Genomic DNA, 14,755 nt, shown 5'->3' on the forward strand with positions numbered 1-14,755 from the left:
AAAAAAATCTTTTGATAATTGGCCTTTGAAGTGCTTTTGTAGTTCTTGGGAGGCCTAAGAAATTGTTCTCACTAGGCTCCAGTCCAAACTTACGTGGGTGGATTTGATGTTGTCCTTGAGTGCATGTATAAACTCCGGTAGCCGTGTGACCTGGGGTGAGTCCCTGGGTCTCCGAGTGTCCTCACCTCTAAAACAGAGCTGGTAATAGCTACCCCGTAAAGTGACTGTTAGGATTAAATGACTTACTGCTGGGGACCCAGGATGGCGTCTGACCCCTGGTAAGTGATCAGTAATTGGCACTTTCCCCCTCTCCTCCTCTGACAGCCACAAGAAGGGATGCTCTCCCTTTTCTTCAGGAATGAAAAGATCTAAATGTCATAGTTACTCTAGATGCTCTGAGGTCAAACAGATGCTTAATTCAATTTCCAGTTATAATCCCGGAATTCTTGTAGTCATTCAGCTGTAGACGGGGCCACTCAGCCCCAAACAGAGTTATATGTACAATCCTCCATCCAGATAGGTAGAGATTGTCTGAAGAAAGCTCTGCCGATAGATTTAATGTAGATTTTAAAGAACGTATACGGTGAGTAATTCAGCCTTTCTTCCATAAGTTATCACTTTCTTCGTTAGCTTTGTAAATACAGGTTTTAAATGTATATGTACGATGAAGCTTTTAAGAAAGCTCCGTAGAATTTTGTATTGACTTGAGAGCTTGTTTATTGTTTTCTTCTCAGTGCCAGAAATTAAATCAGGAAATTCCTTAATATATTAACATCTTAACATTTTTTTAAGTGCTACCTATCACCCCTGTTGCTTAGCAGAAAGCCCCTTAGCTGCGCACAGGTGTCTAAACTTACCAGTGGGCCTGACTGGACTTCCGCTGGTACTTTGGTGTGTCTCCCACTCTCATTGTTGGTGAAATGATGTGGCGGCCTCCATGAATACTGTTGTATAAAACTAAACCAGATTCTGTTCAACACAGTAAAAATTCGAACTAAAATGGAATATCGGGGGTGGGGGGGACGGAATATGTTCCTCCAGGCCACAGACAACTCAAAACAGTTTGAGGCGTGCAGTGGTAAATCCTGCAAAATGCTATAGGCGATTCAGCATCAAAATTGCCATAGAAAATTATTGTTGTTAGCCGTTCTGTTGATAGTTCATATTGTTAGAATTGCTAGCAGATGGGAAAATAGATGAGTCAGGATACAGTATTAGCAATCCATATTTTTTTAATCACAGGCCACTAATAAGGTCTGTAGCATCTGTGAGATTTATTTAAACAGTTGCTAAGAAGAGTGTGTTTTCCCAGTAAACACAGCCAACCTTAGACAAAGTTTTTTTGATCGAGTCTTTGACGGTGTTAACATTTACACGTAAGACCATTTGCTTCATTGTGATGGTCTCTAAGTTGGCTGATTATACCAGCAACTCATAGACCCATTAAGTATTGAAATGTTACCACACCTGAGCATTTTAAAACTTGCATGATCCTGTTTCTGCTATTTTTTGAAATTAAGACTTAAAAAAAAAACCCTCATGTAACTAGGACTATTTTTGACAAAACAAAATAACATTTTTATAGCAGACTGGATACATAAACTTGAAAGTTCTAATTTTATTGACAGTTCTTCCTGATCAATAATAATTAGCAGCTTTTCAGTACTTCTCATAGAGTTCAGAAATAATTCTTATTAAAAGCTTGAACTGTCAGAATTATCTGTGGATTGATTTAATTTTGTTTGCTACCTTCTTACATTACTGAGTTATTTATGCTGTTTTATGTAAGAGCTGGTGAGTTATTAATCTGCATACCTGTCTTGGATTTTTTTTTTAAAGCATAGTGAAAAAATATTTTAGTATATTGAGCTGTAATCTTCTTACCTCTTGGATTAAAATGTGATAATCTAGGACTATCAGTAACAAAATGAGCTGCTTATTCAAGCTGTCACTCATGTACCAAATGATACTATTTTCAAACAAAATGTTACTCCTATTGAAAAGTAGTTTTGACTTTTCCATTATATACAAGTATCCACCCACTCAACTATCTAATTAATCTTCTTTGAAAGTTTTGGGTTTTTCTTAAGAGTTTGTCACCTAAACTTTCTGTAAGAGCTGGGAGATCCTAGTTTACCAGCCTGAACCTTTAAGAAGAGAGCCATTCCCTCTTTTGCTGAACTTCTGCAGTTTATTCCATTTTAAGAGACGGCTTTGTAGAAATGTCAAATGTGGCATTTTCTGCTCAGTGTGGCCTTTATAGCTGAATATTTAAAAACCATTTTTCCTTTTAGTTCAGGTTGAAGACCCTAGAAGTTTCTCAGTATCACACCCCCATTCCGAAGTGACATAACATTTTGAACTCTCTGGCTGTGCTAGATTAAGAATACCAGACTTGGTATAATAAAAAAACAAAACAAAGCAGCTTTGACCTAAGAGTTGGGTATGTCTCTGCTATTAACCAGGAGTGTAACTCTGAGCAGGCTAGCTCTCATTTCCTCCCCTAAAATAAGGAAGTTAGAGTAGATCATCTCTAAGGTTCTCTTAGAGTGAGATTCTGTGAGGCTTAACTAAACCTGGCTCTGTGTTTTCCGCTAAATAAATGATTTAGTCATATGCAATAACTTTTAATAATCCCAGATCTCAAAATGCATTTCTTTCAGGCCCATATGATTCAATATACCCAGTCTCTATTTAAACCCTTTTATGGAAACCGAGTTTATTCTCTGCTCTTATTAGTACGTCTTGCCCCCTGATATTTGTCATTTCAAATGGCCAAGAAGAACAGAATAGGGAATGTGAATTATGAACAGGGGAAAAAAAATGTCTCAGATAATGAAACAGTACTGTTCCGAAACGCATAGACTTTTCTGTGACTCTGTGTTTTTGAAGCAGCTGTGGGCTCACTCTCTACCTTCAGGTTTTCCTTCTGACTGCATGGCAGCTTATTTAGTCACTTAACCAAGACATGTGTCCAGTGTTTGTAAAGATAGTCAAGCTACAATATATTCTCCCAGTGTGTTAAGGCCTGAAGATTTAAGCATCATTGCTAGTTATGCAACTTCTATTTTATCATTTAAGTTAAAAACTAAATTCTGTTTAATAAAATTAGCCTAAAATATGTAAAAGTCATTTCCAGATACTCATTTCTGTATGTTTTTCATATATAGTAAAGCCCACAATGTATACATATTCTAAAATTCCTTTATTTGACTTGACTTACCAAATTCTAAACCCAGACATAGAACAAAGACTTGATGCTCCCAACACTGTTTACTCTACATTTATTCTGGAGTTAGTCAGCTGGCATATGATTATGGTAATACAGCTACTTTGTATTTCATGTAGAAAGATGGTTCATAAGTAACATTTCTTTCCTATATAAAAAATGTAAATTCAAGTTAATTTACCACAAGATCTGTTAATCCATAAACATAATTCTGAAGTGATTTCCATCTTCCAAGAGACTTGATTTTAGTGAAGGAAACTTTAATCACAGTAACATTGATATTAGTTCAGGAAGCTCAGCATTTTCTTCTGATTCTATCTGTATTCAGTTCAGTTCAGTCACTCAGTCGTGTCCGACTCTCTGTGACCCCATGAATCGCAGCATGCCAGTCCTCCCTGTCCATCACAAACTCCCAGAGTTTACTCAAACTCATGTCCATTGAGTCGGTGATGCCACCCAGCCATCTCCTCCTCTGTCGTCCCCTTCTCCTCCTGCCCCCAATCCCTCCCAGCATCGGGGTCTTTTCCAGTGAGTCAACTCTTCACATTTACTACCCCTCCCCAAATAGTTTTAATTTGGATTAGCATTTTTAAAGGGTGATAGTGGATTGTATGATTTTACAGGGTAATTTTTATCATTATGAGTCTCTCTAAATATTTAATCTGCCATGTTTCCCACCCCAAACCATTTTTAAGCCTGTGGAGGCTTGAGGGCTACAGAAACACAGAGTGCTAAATATATGTTATTAGGGCTGAATCAGAAGTCAAAATTCAACCAGAAGTTCATGTCTGTAAGTCATACCTATATGTATAAGAAGTAAACATTTTTACCAGTTAACCTCACAATTTCTGGGGTCTAGATGACACCATAATCTAGAGTTATTTAGGAATATATGGATAGATGAATGGATATATATATATATATATATATATATATATGTTTCTGTTCTGTTAAGAAGATAAGAAAAGCCTCTGACCACAGTGTTAATAAGATTTGTGGGTCGTTTTCTGTTGGATATCATGGATCTTAGGAACAGAGAGAAAAATCTTCTTTTCCTGGATAATCTTATCCTGTTGAGAGCTTCATTACAAACTAAATGCTGATGATTCCCTAAGTCTTTGTCTTCAGCTTGAATCTTTCTCCTGAGGTCTAAAACCCCCAAATTATAATCCACATCTGATATCTCCACCTTAATGCCATTAACTCTCCCCTCCCTTATTAACTGGTGTCAGTCTCTACCCCATGACCCCAGCTTTAGGCCAGAATCGTCCCTAATCCTTCCTCCCTCTGTCAGTGAACAAAGAAAGCCCGATCAGTTGTATTTTTAGACTCTCTAACCCCTTTCCTCAATCTCTGCTTCCATTTCCCTGGTTCAAGCCTCTTCCTCTCACTAGATTGCTGAAGTAACCTGTTGACGACAACTCCTGCCCATATTCCCCCACCCCGATGGCAACCCATTTTGTCTACCTGCTATTGGAGACATTTTTCTAAAGCTCATTCTTATACAGTCATGTCAGTAATTATGCTCAGAATTATCAAGCATTTCTTTTCTTATCTACAGAAATTTTGTAGCAGCACATTTAAAGCCCTTAGTCATCCAGCCTCTCCCCTCTTTCTTGTCTTTATCTCCTGATCCCTTTCTCCCATGGATCCTTCCTACATCCCAGCAGTCAGCTGACATCTCGAAAGATGTCAGGCACTTGTGTGCCTTACACATTTCTGCGTATGCTGTTACCCTACCCCATCCTGTTTCCCGACTTCTCAGCGTACCCCTCCATTCATGAGTTAGCTGTACCTGGACCTGTCTCATGAGCTAGATTGCAAGCTCCTTAAGGGAGGTAGTGTTCTGTTCATCTTTGCATCTGCAGTGCTTGGGTCCATAGAAAATATCAATAAATGTTTTAACAAGTGAGTTAAAGTTCTGAAGTTCTCTGATGGCCCACCAGAAAATATAACTATGTATAGTGAAAGTGAAAGTCACTCAGTCGTGTCCAACTCTTTGTGACCCCATGGACATGGACTTCTCCAGGCCAGAATACTAGAGTGGGTAGCCTTTCCTTTCTCCAGGGGATCTTCCCAACCCAGGGATTGAAACCAGGGTCTCCTGCTTTGCAGGCGGATTCTTTACCAGCTGAGCCATAAGGGAAGCCCCAACTATGGATATATTTTATGTAAAAGATTTCCTGTAACCTCAACCTTATACAGCCACAAATATGAAATTAAATTTTTTAAGGCTTTAAAATTTTTTAAATTTATTATTTCTTTGGGTTGTGCTGGGTCTTCATTGCCGCACATGGGCTTCCTCTAGTTACAGCGAGTGGGGCCTACTCTTCAGATACCGTCTGTGGGCTTCTCATTGCTGGCTTCTCTTGTTGTGGAGCACAGGCTCTGGAGCGTGCAAGCATCAGTGGTTGTGGCACAAGGGCTTAGTTGCTCCGTAGCTTGTGGATCTTCCTGGACCAGGGATTGAACCTGTGTTCCCTGCATTGGCAGGCAGATTCTTAACCACTGGACCACCAGGGAAGTCCAAAATTTTAAACACACATACACAACAAAAAACGTGTAACAAGCTTCAGCACTAAAGCCATGCTCTATCTTTCCTAAAATAGCCTCAAGCTTTCACTCAGAGCTATTTATTCCTATTTAGTGTGATGCCTGATAGGATTGTTTAATTGCTTTTCTGGTTCCCAGTAGGTGAACAGACTTGGAGTAGAGAGAGAAGGATATTCACCCAGGGATGGCAGTGAAAGGGCCTGATAGTGAAAGTGAGAGTCACTCAGTCGTGTTTGACTCTGCAACCCCGTGGACTGTAGCCCGCCAGGCTCCTCTGTTCATGGGATTCTCCAGGCAAGAATACTGGAGTGGGTTGCCATTCCCTTCTCCAGGGGATCTTCCTGACCCAGGAATCAAACCCAGGTCTCCCACACTGCAGGCAGATTCTTTACCATCTGAGCCACTTACCAGACATACTGAGGAGCTGATAGCTTTCCCTCAAATGAAGATAAAACCAAAAGGAAGAAGGTAAATTAATATGTGGTATACATTAGTAATAGATATTAATAATGATGATTCACCAAAAGGAGAGGTTGTTTTAGAAGGCAGCATATTCTGTAAAATACTTTATAAAGGATTTTCTGTTAAAAATTGTTGAAAGAGTTTTATCACTTAATTAAGATTTAGATATGCCATGAATTTTCATATGTGGAACACATAATTCCCTAACAATGCCAGCTAATGGTTCTCCAATATCACAGATCTGTTTTTCATATTGATAATATAAAATTTTACATGTTGATAATATAAAAGTCTGTTACCAAAAAAAAGTTTTCTAAGTAGCTTTTTTTCTGAATTCAGTCCATTACTTTAGTAAAATAGTTACAAACTATGGGTAATTTTCCCCGGTAAGGTAGTATAAGGTATTTATAAGGTATTTAATGCAACAATTGTTTGCTTTGTATGATGTTATAGAAATAACACTAATTATAACACTAATACACTAATTATAGTGTAACCCATTCCTTTGAGTCATTTATTCTATATTCCTATTTACCTCACCTTTGTGTCCTCACATTTAGCAGTATAGTTTAATAGTTTCTAGATGTGTGTACAAAGATGTGTGTCTAAAGTTTAAATATTTGGGGATTATCTGGGGTAGATGTGAAACCCATGCATAAAAATTAATTGTGAAAATAGTACATGACTCTAGAATCAAATACTGAATGGTGATATTTAAATTTTGAATGTTATAGAAATTCAAAGATAACAAAGGTAACATAGGCTAAAACAGAAACAGTGGAACCTGATCTTATGGTAGACAGCCCCCAGGCATCTTTCCCAGAGAAACGTGGCTGTCTGTGATCTCCATTGGCCCTTCATCTCACCATCACAGAAGTGTCGAGATGCCCCACTAGCTTACTCTTTATCCCCAGAGTGATTTAAACAGTAGTGACCATAGAGCAGATTAATACTTATCTTAAAAATTAGTGAAGAAAGTATGTGATATAATTGTTGTTTAGTCACTAAGTCTTGTCTGACTCTTTTGCAACCCTATGGACTGTAGCCCACCGGGCTCCTCTGTCCATGGCATTTCCCAGGAAAGGATACTGGGGTGGATGGCCACTTCTTTCCCCAGTGGATTTTCCTGACCCAGGGATCGAACCCATGTCCCCTGCATTGGCAGGCAGATGCTTTATCACTGAGCACCTGGGAAGCACATGTAACATAACACTATGCTTTATATGTACATGCATATAATTGTATAATATAATAGGCTAGGGTTTGTTTTTTTGTTTTTGTGATGTTTGACTAAGAAATAACAGGGCATATTCTAGGTATATAAAAGCACTGTTTATACAAACCAGAGCAAGTGGTAATCACCTTCAGAGTCATCATCCTGGGAACCAATGCATTCTTTCCCGTAACACTGTCATCCTTATATTTTTGGAGCTCCTCCTTTGCATTTCCTCAGAGTCTGTGACTCATTCTTTTCAGTAGCCTCAGCGGTGACAGATCTTTTTCAGTTGAGAATGAATTTGACTTTTGGAACCAAGAGTCACTTAGGGCCAGGTATGATGAGTAAGGTGGAGGATCAAGCTGAAAAATGCTATTTTTGGTTAAAATTGGTATGTGACAAAGTAATGAGAGTGTTTTCTTGCCTGGCTTATAAAGTAACCAATTTGGGGTTAAAGTATTCTAGATAATTTTATTTTCTGATCAGCCAAGTACTTAAAATTTAAGATTGGTAAAATGCAGACTAGAACAGTTAATTTAACCCTGTATTCAATCCTGTCACATTCTTGGGTGATCTCTGCAAGTGTTCATGATTATCATAGCTCTCCACGGCCGGCAAGGATGTGAGGTTAGAGTGAAGGAGAAGAGGGTGTCAGTGGAAGAGATGGCTGGATGGCATCACCGATGCGATGGACGTGAACTTGGGCAAACTTCGGGAGATGGTCGGGGACAGGGAGGCCTGGCGAGCTGCAGTCCGTGGGGCTGCAAAGAGCTGGACACAACTCAACAACAACAACAACAACCTAGAACACATCCTGAAAATCTGTCTGTAGGCAGTGGTCATTTGTATTTCTGCCTTTTTTTAACCCAGATAGATTTTATTAGCTTATTTTTCTCATTTGTTTTTTCCTAAAAGGAGAGGTTTTTTTTTTTTTTTTTATTGTTTTGTTGCAAATTACTTGAGGTTCCTGCAAGACGTGCCTTCTCGGTTCTTCAGGGAAGGAATTCCTGTTTTAATTGTTGAGCCGTATTTCAAAGATGATGTGAGGAGTTGGAATATTCCTGCTAAAACTCATTAGACTTTAACCTATTATAGATAATTTTACTATTTTAATGTCTTCTTTTTTTTTTTTCCTCTATCTAGTTAAAAAATCTAAGTTTAGAAGAACTACAGATGCGGTTAAAAGCACTGGACCCCATGATGGAACGAGAAATAGAAGAGCTTCGTCAAAGATACACTGCAAAAAGGCAGCCCATTCTGGATGCAATGGATGCAAAGAAAAGAAGACAGCAAAACTTCTGAGTCTAATTTCCTTTCTGTTTGTTTCTATGACTATTCTGGAGACCAAGAAACCACTAAGAATTGAAGAAATATTATGATTTTTTTTTTAATCTCTAAGATTTGTGCTCTACAGCCAGGCAGCAGCCAAAAACTGATGATGGTACAAACCCAGGTAAATTCCCAGAAGACAGAACTTAATATGGTTTCCACTGTGTTTTCATTTTTAAATGATGAAAACAGCAGAAGTGCATTCTTCTCTATATCTGTCAGCTACATACCAGCACTAAAACTGTGTTGTAAAACGAAGGCTGTGTTTAGAAACCTTGAAAATCCAAAGCTATTGTTTAATTGTACAGCACCGAAGGGCTTTATGTTACAATATTCTTTATTCTTTTCTAATAGCCTATTTATTGTATCCCTCTAGGTAAACTTATTTATTTATGCTATTTCACTTTGTTTTGTTTTTTAAGGGCAAGATCAGGATAGCTTTGGTGAAGGTCGGAACATATTAATAGATGACAGTGTACAACCAAATTATACTGTAAGCCAGGAGCTACGGGGTACATTCCTTGATTTCCAGGATAGTTTTCCAATAGAAGCAAAGCAATAATAGTACATAAATGGGCCAGGCAATTTTTTATACTGAAGCAATAATTCCATTTTTACCTTCTGAAATTTTAATTTTTTTATTTCTGACGTTTGGTACAAATAGGATTATATATATTTAGGTCATACAGAGCTATAATGTTTAAAACCAAAGAAATCAATGGAACCCTTGCACAAAAATGTATGGTGAATATTTTAAAAGAAATAAATCCTTAAGACAAATGTAATTCTTAATATTGTTTCATGCTTCATGGGTAGGTCTGAGAGCTAAACTGTATCAAATTGTAATAAGCTCATCACATTTATTTCTGTGAAAATGCTCAGTTGTCCCCAGACTTTATTGTTGATTTCACTTATTTGCTGGGAATTGGTAAACATCATGTGCCTGATGATAACAAAGTAGCAGAAATGTTTGTACTGATCTGTGCAAGCCTTGGGGACTAGGAAAAAAAAAGATTAAAACCATTAAAAAGAAACTCATTTCTAAGCTGAATGAACATTTGCATGATTGAACCGGGACCAGTCATTTCCTAAACTACATATGGCCATCTTGACAGCGTTTGTTCTTTTGTGTGTTTAATTACTATGTATAAATCATAAAGACAAATAAATTTACTGTGCCACCCAGCACATTTCAGCTCTATCTTTTTTTAAAACTCATGACCTAGATTCTCTCTTTTCTAGGCAAGGAAGGTATGTTAGTCAGGACAGTACAGGCTATATTATTCAGTGATAACAACCCTAAACCTTCAAGGGTTTAACATAACCTAGATCACCTGTCACCCACGTGCCCTGCTCCTGACCTTCATAGCCAGGGACCACGCTGACAGAGCCTCCACCGTCTGCAACGTTGGTGGTCACCACAGCAAGGGAAGGAGCGCTGGTGAGTCACACAGTCGCTCCAGCCAGCAGCAACAGAAGTTGTGTCATCTCTGGAAACTTCTACTCCTTTTAAAAATGACCTTTGCACCCCGGGTAATACCTGGAGTAACATTTGTCTTTGCCCTGTTGAGTCCTTACAAACAGTAAATTGTCTCATTGGATAGAGGTTATGATATTGCTAAAACATGGTAAATATTGAAGATTTTATAAAGGTTATTAAAAATGGTGCTGGAGAAAACTTGAGTCCCTTGGACAGCAAGGAGATCACACCAGGAAATCAGTTCTAAATATTCATTGGAAAGACTGATGCTGAAGCTGAAGCTCCAGTGCTTTGGGCCACCTGATACGAAGAGTGGACTCATTGGAAAAGACCCTGATGCTGGGAAAGATTGAAGGCAGGAGGAGAAAGGGGGCCACAAAATAGGAGATGGTTGGATGGCATCACCAACTCACTGGACATGAGTTTGAGCAAACTCCAGGAGGTAGTGAAGGACAAGGAAGCCTGACGTTCTGCAGTTCATGGGGTCACAAAGAGGGGGACACGACTGAGGGACTGAATAACAACAAATGAAGACTGAGTTTGTGACTTCAATTGTCAGCTTCAGGGTCAGTCAACTCAAACACCCCGCCCTTTTTTGCTTTGTTTTTCTTTCAGTAAACTGCTGAATACCTCACCTAATGTGATGGAATCCACTGACTGATTTGTTATTAGCCAAGTAAAACCACCTACATGAAATGACAAGAAACCTATGAAGATGATTTATCTCCTGTTTACTAAACTAGAAAATTTATGCAAATTCATTCAACAAGGCCTGTTAACGACTCTTACTAATAAAGTCTCAACAAGAATCTTCCTCTTAATCATAAATATCCCATGTTTCAATCATAATTTTTATGTGACTAGACTTTACATTTGCCTTTATATATGTATATTTGTCTTTTTAAATGTGTATGTTATTTATATATGTAATTATTCTTTATATATATGTTATTTATATATATATATTTATATGTTGTTATATTTGTCTTTCTCAATATATGTATGTTAGTCACTCAGTTGTGTCTGACTCTTTGCGACCCCATAGACTGTGTGGACTGTACCCACCAGGCTCCTCTGTCCATGGAATTCTCTAGGCAAGAGTACCAAAGTGGGTTACTGTTTCCTTCTCTAGAGGATCTTCCTGACCCAGAGATCAAACCCAGGTCTCCTGCATGGTAGGCCGACTCTTTATCATCTAAGCCACCTGGGAAGCCCAAATTTATGTATACACACCTATATTTAGAGATTTAAGAACAGTAGACATTGTTCCACTTCAGAACCTTAGGAAGCGCCAGAACATTTCAGGATAATCTGCCTTAAAATTTTCCTATCTTCTCACTCTCTGCCAACCACCAATCAAAAAAGGAATTTAAAGTTTAGAAGAACCAAAAGCCATTAAAGAAACTTTCAAGTCTAGGTCAGCATTGATTAATCATTATTCTTAGGAAAGAGTTTTCTGGTTATTTTAATGAGTTTAAGAAGAAGACATTTATTATTTTAACCTTGGTTGCTGAGAACATTCCAAAAATAGTTAAGTGTGCTTTCTGCACACCCCCGTCCTCTCATAGATACAGTATTGTAGATGTAATTGAAGCTAATGAAGAAGGATTTCATCTTGCTGAAAAGTCAGCATCATTGTATATGTTGGCCTCTAGATGAGAAAATTTTTTCTTTGATTTAATGAACTTAGATGACTCATTTCTACAGGCTTACAATACACTTAGCTTATTTTAGCATAAATAGTTTTATATTCAAAATATGAGCTACTGTGGCCAGTTGGACAAGAAAATGTATTTATTTAAATGGTTTTCAAAATAATAATACCTGTTATTTGGGACACTTAATGTGTGTCAGATACTCTGCTGAACAGCCTTACATGTATTATTTACATGCTTTTGAATTTCTTTCTTCTGCTTGTTTACTGCATCATATCCCCAACTTTTAAAATCACTCTCTAGTCACTGAAAAATATGTAGCTTCTCTTGTGGAAATTATATATTAATGAGATGTTTTTAACTTAGTCACAGGAAATCTTTTCAAATTACTGACACGTTAGCATTCAATAGGAGTGCTATTTTCGTTTCCTATCCTGTATGTTAAAGAATAATAATTAAATCCAAAAGTACTAATAATAAAACATTCTAAAATAGAACAATTTTTAAAAATAATTGGAATTGCATTGCATACTAAACTTCTTAAGTACAGACATTTAATAGATATTTTATCAAAATGCTATTTTGGAGTACTATTTGGAGAGTCTTTCTGGGGGGTGGGGGTCGAGAGCCCAGGAATCTGGAGCCTAACAGGAGGATTACTTGTCTTTGCTGTTGGAGCTAAGATACAGGGCCGCTTATATCCCTTCGTAGCATAGTCTGATGTATTGGATCATGGCTTATCCTCCAAGGAGTCAATCAGCTTCTCTCCGTGTTCCATATCTACTCAAAACACCTTCAACCTCAGTCAACCAACTCCCCGAGTCATAAAAAGACCCCAAACGAGAAAGCAAGTGACCAATTCGGTTCTTCCACTAGTCTTGGAAGAACAGTTCCCAGTCCATTGCTCTTCTCACACCTGCATTAGCCAGACTCCCAATTACAGTTTTTTTTCCTTCACTTGATTAAGCTCTCTAATTTAAAATTCTGATTCTGCTGGTCACTCTTCCAGTTCGCAGAACTTTGCCTACCCAGTTAAGGATGAACTCTGCGCAATGGGAGGAAAAAAAACTAATGAACTCTGCCTCCTGCCATTCAAGACCTGTGTGTGTGTCACTAAGCTTCCGGCATGTCCGACTCTGTGATCCTGTGGACTGTAGCCCGCCAGCCAGGCTTCTCTGTGCATGGGATTCTCCAGGCAAGACTACTGGGGTGGGTTGCCAAGCCCTTCTCCAGGGGATCTTCCTGACCCAGGGATAGAACCTAGTCTCCAGCATCTACCTGCATTGGCAGGTGGGTTCTTTACCATGAGCGTCACCTGGGAAGCCCCTCAAGGCCTGCAGCTTGTCCCAGCTGTGAAGCCCATCCTGCCTTAACTGCTTTCTTTGAGGCCTTTCTTCCACCAAACCAAACTGCTTCCAAATTCTTTTTGATTTCCCTTATTACTGGATTGTAAGGTAGCTGAAAGCAGAAACTTGGTGTTTGTCTACCTTGCTTTCTCACAGTGCTTATCAGGATGTTAGATGTATTTGGTAGTAAATAAAGTTTCACTGCAGGCAACTAGCTTGAGTAACAGAATTGCCATCATTAATCATATAGGCTAATCCCTCTCCTTACATTTTGGTAATCATGGTAACAAGAACGATAATGTCAACCAGTTTTTGAGCAGCTACCAAATCATGAACTTGGTGTATTATCTCAGACCTTCACAACAAGATGCATAGTCTTTTTCTCGGAAAAGACAGGATTAGAGAGATTAAATGAGATCATCATGCTAGTCAGTGCCAGCATGAGCTTTAAACTGTCTGTCTCCAAAATCTTTGCTTTTTCCACTAGACCACATTGCCTAATAAACACAGCAGGTCTGGCTTTAGAATTGCTGGACAGGGTTGCTGATCTGTCTTGGAAGAAGCTTCAGTTAAAACTTAGGAGAGGACCTTGTTAGCTGACTTGAACTTTTTCTCCATTTCAATGGAACCTAAATTTTCCAAAAAGGCACCCTATCTACATGGCAGGAAAAGAAGCAGGGTGCATTTACTGAAGTTTCCAAGATGATTTGTACAAAAAGATATTTTTTACCCTTCATTAGGATATATTTGGAGTTCTTATGCCTTAAAAGCTATATATATATAATATATATATATATTGTTTGTTTGTTTTGGTAAACTAAAATGTTAGCATCTTCTCTTCCTTACCAAAGTCTGTCTTTGATAATGAGTACTTTAGAGAAACATTGATCAGTATAGTGGAAGAAAGAAGACCTCAGAAGGTCAGTTACCTGGGTTCCAGTTCCAGCTCTATACTTTTGTTGCCCTGGGTAAGAAGAAGCATTCAAGCACTCTGTTTCAATTTCCTGATCTATAATAATGCAGCAAAATTGTGAAAATCAAATATTCTAGTACATTTGAAATATTAAGTGAAGTTCCTAGCATATGACTTTAAAAATAAACTTAACTCTTTTCAGTTAATATAGTTTGTTTTTAAAAGAATAAAGAAAAAGGCCCTGGTCTCCATTGATAAATAAGTTTATTGTAACTTCTAAAGTGCATTAGAGTCTTCTAGAACCCATCAAGGGTCTAACCTGCTCACAGATAGTGATTTAAGTATTTCCCTTCTTCCTAGAGCAGAGTCAGTAGTTAGGTTAAGCTATACCATCCCCCACACCTTAAGAATTATCTTTTCTATTTTAGGGATATTATTAAGGCCAACATCTCTGGCCTCATTTGTGAAGAACCATCAGGAAATTTTCAAATTTATTCTATAGTTTTATTTCAGTAAAGTTTTGGCATTCTGGTTCTCAAAAGTATGAATCATGTAATTGATTGGGTTTTCCA

The 14,755-nt window shown here is 38.1% G+C and overlaps 1 protein-coding gene across 1 annotated transcript in view; it reads left to right on the forward strand.

The window, feature by feature from the left end:
* The window catches only part of STK3 (serine/threonine kinase 3), a 296,567-nt gene extending 286,590 nt beyond the window's left edge, over positions 1–9,977 (forward strand). The window contains exon 11 of the mRNA XM_043879157.1: positions 8,604–9,977. Coding sequence (XP_043735092.1) covers positions 8,604–8,762 — 159 coding nt within the window. The 3' untranslated portion in view covers positions 8,763–9,977. The remainder of the gene's footprint in view (positions 1–8,603) is intronic.
* Positions 9,978–14,755: the final 4,778 nt, after the last annotated feature.

The sequence above is a fragment of the Cervus elaphus genome, chromosome 21, assembly GCF_910594005.1.
Source record: "Cervus elaphus chromosome 21, mCerEla1.1, whole genome shotgun sequence".
NCBI lineage: Eukaryota > Metazoa > Chordata > Mammalia > Artiodactyla > Cervidae > Cervus > Cervus elaphus.